This window comes from Sinocyclocheilus grahami, unplaced genomic scaffold (assembly GCF_001515645.1).
Source record: "Sinocyclocheilus grahami isolate Dianchi unplaced genomic scaffold, SAMN03320097.WGS_v1.1 scaffold706.1, whole genome shotgun sequence".
Lineage (NCBI taxonomy): Eukaryota > Metazoa > Chordata > Actinopteri > Cypriniformes > Cyprinidae > Sinocyclocheilus > Sinocyclocheilus grahami.
Window position 1 is genome coordinate 690,741 of NW_015505885.1, and position 7,500 is coordinate 698,240.

Consider the following 7,500-nt stretch of genomic DNA (forward strand, 5'->3'; position numbering starts at 1 on the left):
GTCATAAAATGTAAACCTTGAGAGGTTAAGTTCGTAACAACAATGGTTTATAGATGTCAGCCTAAATGCTGCCATTGAGTGCTACAGCCAAAAAGTGGCTAATGATATTTTTGATATTTTTATACCATCACATGACACCAAAGTCACCAAATTTGTAGGTTTTAGCTGTCTGTTGTTGTTGTTTTTTACTGAAGTAAAATAAATTAAATGCAACATAAAAATAAGCATATTGTACATAAACATGTGGTACATTTAGAGGTAAATAAATAAAAAAAACACACCAAAAAAAGCATAAATTGATAGTTTTTTTATTTTATCGAAGATAGTGATATTACATTTATTTAAAAAATAAATATATTGTGACCCTGGACCACAAAACCAGTCATAAGGGTCAGTTTAAAAAAAAAATTTGAATAGATTTATATATATATATAAGCTTTCCATTGATGTAAGATTTGTTGAAGATGAAGTTCTTAGCAATGCATATTACTAATGATAATACATTTTTTATATATTTTCGGTAGGAAATTTACAAAATGTCTTCATGGAACATGATCTTTACGTAATATCCTAATGATTTTTGGCATAAAAGAAAAATCGATAATTTTGACCCATACAATGTATTGTTGGCTATTGCTACAAATATCCCCCAGCGACTTAACACTGCTTTTGTGCTGCAGGGTCACAACTGGGATCACACCTGATCCAGTTAAGGGCTGCTATACGAAGGATGCATGAGAGTTAATGGCACATGTTTGTTTTTTACAGTTTGATTATGGCACCTCTCACCATTTCCACACATCATCCGCTGCCGTATCAGTGCGGTTTGCATCTGTTCATGCAATCCAAGAGGAGTCCTGAGCTCTCGTCTGGATCACCTGCAGCGCATGAAGATCTACCTCTCAGTCATTATCACCGAACGTCCGTCATGAAGATCAGAGTCTGTCTGTGGCCGGTCATCCGGAGGGTCCTGTACTTCTGCGCGAGTGTGATTTGCTCCAAGATTTGTTTCTTCATCTGTGTGGGGAAAAACATGACCGGCGAGTCGAAGAAGAGCGGCGTGGAGGCCTTGGAGAGGCCTGGAGGCGAGATCGGGGATGCAGCTTCAGAAATGAAGGATCCGGAGGTTATTATGGAGCTCGAGTCTGCTGATGAAGAGCGGGAATCGTCAGCGATTGATTGGGATGAAGAGGAAGATGAAGATGAAGCCAGGCTCTCAGAATGGGAGTCTGATGAAGAAACCAAAGATGAGGAGGACTGTGAGACCGAGGATGAGGACTCTGAATGGTCTGATGAGGATGAAGGTGACTCTGAGGCTTCAGCAGAGAGTCTTGAGCTTTGGGAATCGTTTCTCAACAGCGGTGACCCCTACAACCCTCTGAGCTTCTGCTCGTCCATCGGCTCCAGAACAAACACGGAGCAATGCTCACAGATCAAAACTCAACCTAAACCTGAAACAAGACCAGAAGAATGCGAGCCAAAACCAAAGGAGAAGGTAAAGATATCATGGAAATCAATGCTATTTATATACTATTATAATATTTGGAGTTGGCTTTTATTGTTATATTTTCGGCTATCATTTTTAAATTTAGTTTGTTTTAGTAGTTTTATTTTTTAGCAATTTTAGCATTTCAGTTTTAAGCTTATTTTATTTGAGTGATTTTCCAAGGCAGCATTTATTCATTTGCATTTAAGTTTAACATCTAATATTGATAGTTTATTGTATTTTCATTCACTTTTTACGTTTTTAATTGTTTTAGTTAATAACAGCAACCAACTTTTAGATGTACACACAAAACAAACCAAACAAGAAATTAATCAAATAATATTTTATACCATTTTTTTATTTTATTGTTTAAAGTAAAATAAATACCATAAATTGATAAAAGTAAATAAACAATAATAAATCAACCTAAAACCCCCACTATTTATGGTATTCTAATGTATAGTACATAATTCTAGACAACATTTCTAATTTTCTTAAAATTTTTTAAGTTAAAATATTTCAACGAATATTTTATTTCAGCTTTATTTAAATTAACGATTAAATTATTTAAGTTTTAGTTTACAGTAACAAAAGACAAAACAAATAAAATATTATACACAACAGTATTTAAATAATATACGTAATATATTTAAATAGTGACAAGTAAATAAACCGTGATTTAAATAATAAATAAACATAAAACACTATTTATGGTATTGTGAATTATACATAATTCGTAAAAAAAAAAGAAAGACATAAAAGTGGCATAAAAAAGTGCCAAAAAGTGATGCGAGATTGAGCAACATGCCAAAATAAAATGTCCATGAGACAAAGTCAGCGAACGAGATTTTCTAGTTGCTATAATAAGGCTGAAAATACCAAAGCATCCTCCCATAGCAACAGCTGACGGCAGCTAGTATTGAAATGACTCTCTGTAGCTCAGTAATCACGTGACGCATGTGACTCATGCCGCATGACTAACATGCCTACGGTTCCTGCGGTCAGGGTTTGAACAGGAACTCTAGCGTGTGCTCTCCTGATAACATGCTGGTGTTTTCTTCTGTTTCAGGTGTGTTTCAGTGATAAGGTGACTGTGTGTCCCCTGGTGGCGTGGAGTTTCGCGAGCCGGGCAGCAAGGGACGGCTCTTGTTGGATGCAGATGGCCAGAGACCGAGAGCGATTCAGAAGAAGAGCGGAGAGCATCGAGACGCTCCTTAAGCCCTGCCTGACGGCTGACCACCGAGCCGGCGTGTGGGAGAGACTTCAGAGAAAAACATCCTCTTAATACATCACCATCCAGCTTAATGTAGTATCATCATAATGTAGCAGCAGTTGAACTAGATGCTGGTTTTAGTCGTGAAATCCAAATGTTTTTTTTTTTTTTTTTTTTGTGTAATTTATATTGTTATAACATTGTGGTGCACTTTATTTCTATGTCTTTGACTTTATTGATGTTTAATTTTATGTTCTGCACATGTATCATTTTATTGTACTACAAAACATGGTTATTCTGACACAGACTGAATATTTTATATGGCAGCTGAAAAATATTAAACTTTTCTGACATTTATTCTATGTTGCTTGTAAGGTTAATTTTTCAATGTGTATGCTTTTTTTTTCTATGCACTTAAAGAAATAGTTAAATAATAGCTAAAACTTTACCCATCCTCAGGCCATCCAAGATCAGGATGGGTTTGTTTCTTCATCAGGTTTGGAGAAATGTAGCATTGCATCAGTGTCTCAGCAATGGATGCTCTGCAGTGAATGGGTGCCGTCAGAATGAGAGTCCAAACAGCTGATAAAAACATCACAATAATCCACACCACTCCAGTCCATCAGTTAATGTCTTATGAAGAGAAAAGCTGCATGTTTGTAAGAAACAAATCCATCATCAAGACGTTTTTAACTTCAAACTGTTGCATTCAGCAAAAATATGAGTCTATAATATTGCTTCCTCCAGTGAAAAAGTCCATCTCCTGTTTTCTCACGTCAAAATCCACCCACATATTTGTTTTGGCTTGTAAATGGTGCATATTGTAAATCGGTGCATATTTCTCTCTTGATTCAGATGACAACTTGCATAAAGCAATATTACAGATCGAGAACTCTGTATTTTCTCTATTTTGGCGACATTTATTCTATGTTGCTTGTAAGGCTAATTTTTCAATGTGTATGCTTTTTTTTTTCTATGCACTTAATAGTTAGAAATAGTTAAATAATAGCTAAAACTTTACCCATCCTCAGGCCATCCAAGATTAGGATGGGTTTGTTTCTTCATCAGGTTTGGAGAAATGTAGCATTGCATCAGTGTCTCAGCAATGGATGCTCTGCAGTGAATGGGTGCCGTCAGAATGAGAGTCCAAACAGCTGATAAAAACATCACAATAATCCACACCACTCCAGTCCATCAGTTAATGTCTTATGAAGAGAAAAGCTGCATGTTTGTAAGAAACAAATCCATCATCAAGACGTTTTTAACTTCAAACTGTTGCATTCAGCAAAAATATGAGTCTATAATATTGCTTCCTCCAGTGAAAAAGTCCATCTCCTGTTTTCTCACGTCAAAATCCACCCACATATTTGTTTTGGCTTGTAAATGGTGCATATTGTAAATCGGTGCATATTTCTCTCTTGATTCAGATGACAACTTGCATAAAGCAATATTACAGATCGAGAACTCTGTATTTTCTCTATTTTGGCCAGAAGCATTTCAAGTTAAAACACCTCGATGAATTTGTTTCTTGCAAACTCACAGGTTTTTGCTTCACGAGACATTAACTGATGGACTGGAGTGGTGTGAATTATTGTGATGTTTTTATCAGCTGTTTGGACTCATTCTGACGGCACCCATTCACAGCAGAGCATCCATTGCGGAGACACTGATGCAACGCTACATTTCTCCAAATCTGATGAAGAAACAAACCACATTTTGGATGGCCTGAGGGTGAGTAAATGTTCAGCAGATTTACATTTTGGGTGAACTATTCCTTTAAATATTTCAATTGCACATGTTTGCATGTAGCTGACAAAATGCATATGAACCTGAAGTATTACAAATACTGTACAGATAGGATTTTGATGAGATATAGCATGTCAATCTACTACAAATATAGAAACATTCTATGCAACAATGTCACCTTACCAGCACAGTATCGATGCATTTGAGAAATGTTAGAAAGTGTTTTGGAAGGATTAGGCGCTTAAGCACGAACACATTAAGAAAGACATCATGCACTGCTCAAACGTGTTAATTTGCAGCATGTTTTTATTAAATAAGGTGTAAAAATACAAGCAAACTCATTTGGTTACAAAATCATTAATCAGTGGTAGTTACAAAATTATTAATCGGTTACAAGTCACAAAAATAAATTGTCTTTGTATACTGGGTCCCTGAGTTGCATCTGGGTAACACACACACACACACACACACACTCACACATATATTATAGCCATTGCATTGGCTTACAGTACATACTGTGCATTGCATGAGCAGAAAGTTACACAAAAATACAAAATCACACTGCTTTAGAAAACTACAGCTCTGGATGAGTGGCTAAGCATTAATAATTCAGTTGCTCTTTGAAATACTGAAGCAATGTTTTGGCATCGGAAGCAAGCAGCATGAATGTGCCATTTGTGAACAAACCACAGCTGAATTTGTGTTTTTATTGCATACTGCACACAAGGTTTTTTGGCATTTCGATAAATAATTTTGCAATGATCAACAGCAATTTGTTCTTTGACAAATGAAGACACAAACTGCAAAAGGCCTTTGTACAGTGTTGTAAAATTTGTGAAAAGATGAAGGTAAAACTGATGTTTCTCTATGAGAAAGCATTAGATATGTATTTATCTATATTTAGCCTGTGTGAAGACATTCAGAAAAGGACAAACTTTCTTCTCGAGCGAGATTTCATTTACATTGTTCACCAAACTATTGTCATGCAGTGTTTTAAAATCATTCACTCAATGCATTCATTTCACAGTAGTGCATTTATGCTGCATCATAACTCAGTATAGAGGTATCAGGCCTGCGGATGCCATGCACTGGGGGTAAATAACCTCAGTGTTTTCCCCTGAATTAATTCAGACCATGTGTCCTAAATCTATTCACAATAAAGGTGCACCAAGTAATTTTCAACACAGTCCTATTGGCAAATATGTTTAAAGTGATGTACCTTCACATGAGATAAAGACTCAGCAGCCTAAAAAATCCTCCTAATATGAAAGTAAATGAATTGTTGAATGTTATGGAATAAATGCATGTGAATAGCGAAATGTTTCCTTTTGTGTAAAGCTGCGTAGTCAGTATAAAGTCCAAGACCTTTGTTATCTTAACCAGTGAAACAAAGAAAAATCACTTAAATGTATTCATTGTTGTCAAAAAAGGCAACTAACTAGTAGTACTACTGTGAAATAGCATGCTTTGTGTTAACATAGTCATATAGCACTCATGTATAGCTGAGCCGCCTCATTACAGGTGACGTTAAATGAGATTTTTCACAATATTAACATACAAATAAGCATTACTATCCTCATATTTAATTTCTGGCTCAACTGCTGGTATGGACATCTGCTTTATGAAGCCCCCTTCCCAATTTTGTTTTATATGCAGTAGCATATAGTAGAATAATTACCATTTTTTAATGTTTTTGAAAGAAACTTCTTACGCTCACCGAGTCTCTTATGCTTGAATTGAAATACAGTAAATATTATTACAAATTAACTACTTTAATATATTGTAAAATGCAATTTTATTCCTGCGATCAAAGCTGAATTTTCCGCATCATTACTCCAGTAATTATTGGTGCTCAATTATTAATAATAGTTCTTATTATTAACAATGTTGAAAACAGTTTTGGCCACTTAATATTTATGAGGAAACTGTAATACATTTTTTGGGGGATTCTCTGATGAATGGAAAGTTCACAAGAATAGCATTTATTTGAAATAGAAATCTTTTGTAACATTATAAATGCCATTTTTGATCAATTTAATGCATCCTTGCTGAATAAAACTATTAATTTCCTTCTTTTTTTTTTTTTTTTACTTACCCTAAACGTTTGAATGGAAGTGCATCACGGTTTCCAAAAAAAAAAAAAGTAAGCAAACAGCAAACGCTGAAGACTGGAGTAATGATGCTGAAAATTCAGCTTTGCATCACAGGAATAAATTACATTTTAAAATATATTCACATAGAAAATGGTTATTTTAAACTGTAATAATATTTCACAATATTACTGTATTTCTGATCAAATAAATGCGGTCTTGGTGAGCAGAAGACACTACTTTCAAAAACATTAAAAAATCTTAAAGGGGTGATTGATTGCGTTAGTTAGTGTGTAATGTTGCTGTTTGAGCATAAACAATATCTGCAAAGTGACGAAGCTGAAAGTTCAATGCAAACGGAGATATCGTCTTTTAAAATTCTGGCAGTTTAATGCCTACAAAAACGGCTGGTAGGGACTACAACGAGTTACTTCCCGGGTTTGTGACATCACAAACCCAGATAAACCCCGCCCTCAGGAAAAGGCAGCAAAGGGGGCGAGGCCATGCTGCGCTGCTTTAGAGAAGAGGAAGAGAAAACTAGAGGTGCACGTAAAAATCTGTTCATATATGAATCGAGATTCTGTCTTCTAACGATTCTAATGGATTCACAAGATTCAAAATCAATGTTCAAAAGCAACTGTTCTTAATACTGTTCCTCGCGTTCCCTGCTCTACACACGCTCTGCATCTCTCTCTCTCTCTCTCAGCTCAGCTCCAACAATGAACTGTTCCAATTATACACTTATTTTCACATGGCTAAGAGAAGCGTTATACATGGACGTGCGTGCAGTTGCCGTACTGTATTAAAGCTTTAATCAGGATAAAACCGTATATATTAAAAGCTAGCATTTACAAATAACAGCATATCGAAAAGTAAGAGACAGCAACAAACAAAAAACATAGGTCTACCATTAAAAGCCGTGCTTGCACAGGTACTGCACGATCCTCTTCAATAATATCCTCCGC

The 7,500-nt window shown here is 35.6% G+C and overlaps 1 protein-coding gene across 3 annotated transcripts in view; it reads left to right on the plus strand.

The window, feature by feature from the left end:
• ppp1r15a (protein phosphatase 1, regulatory subunit 15A) overlaps window positions 1–3,036 on the plus strand; it is a 3,648-nt gene extending 612 nt beyond the window's left edge. Inside the window, exons 2-4 of one of the 3 annotated variants that reach the window (XM_016243982.1) lie at window positions 769–777; window positions 808–1,502; window positions 2,554–3,036. In XM_016243982.1, coding sequence (XP_016099468.1) covers window positions 776–777; window positions 808–1,502; window positions 2,554–2,771 — 915 coding nt within the window. In that variant the 5' untranslated portion in view covers window positions 769–775 and the 3' untranslated portion in view covers window positions 2,772–3,036. Of the gene's footprint in view, window positions 1–768; window positions 1,503–2,553 lie in introns of all 3 variants that reach the window. The other 2 variants (XM_016243980.1, XM_016243981.1) reach the window with 2 other exon arrangements.
• Window positions 3,037–7,500: the final 4,464 nt, after the last annotated feature.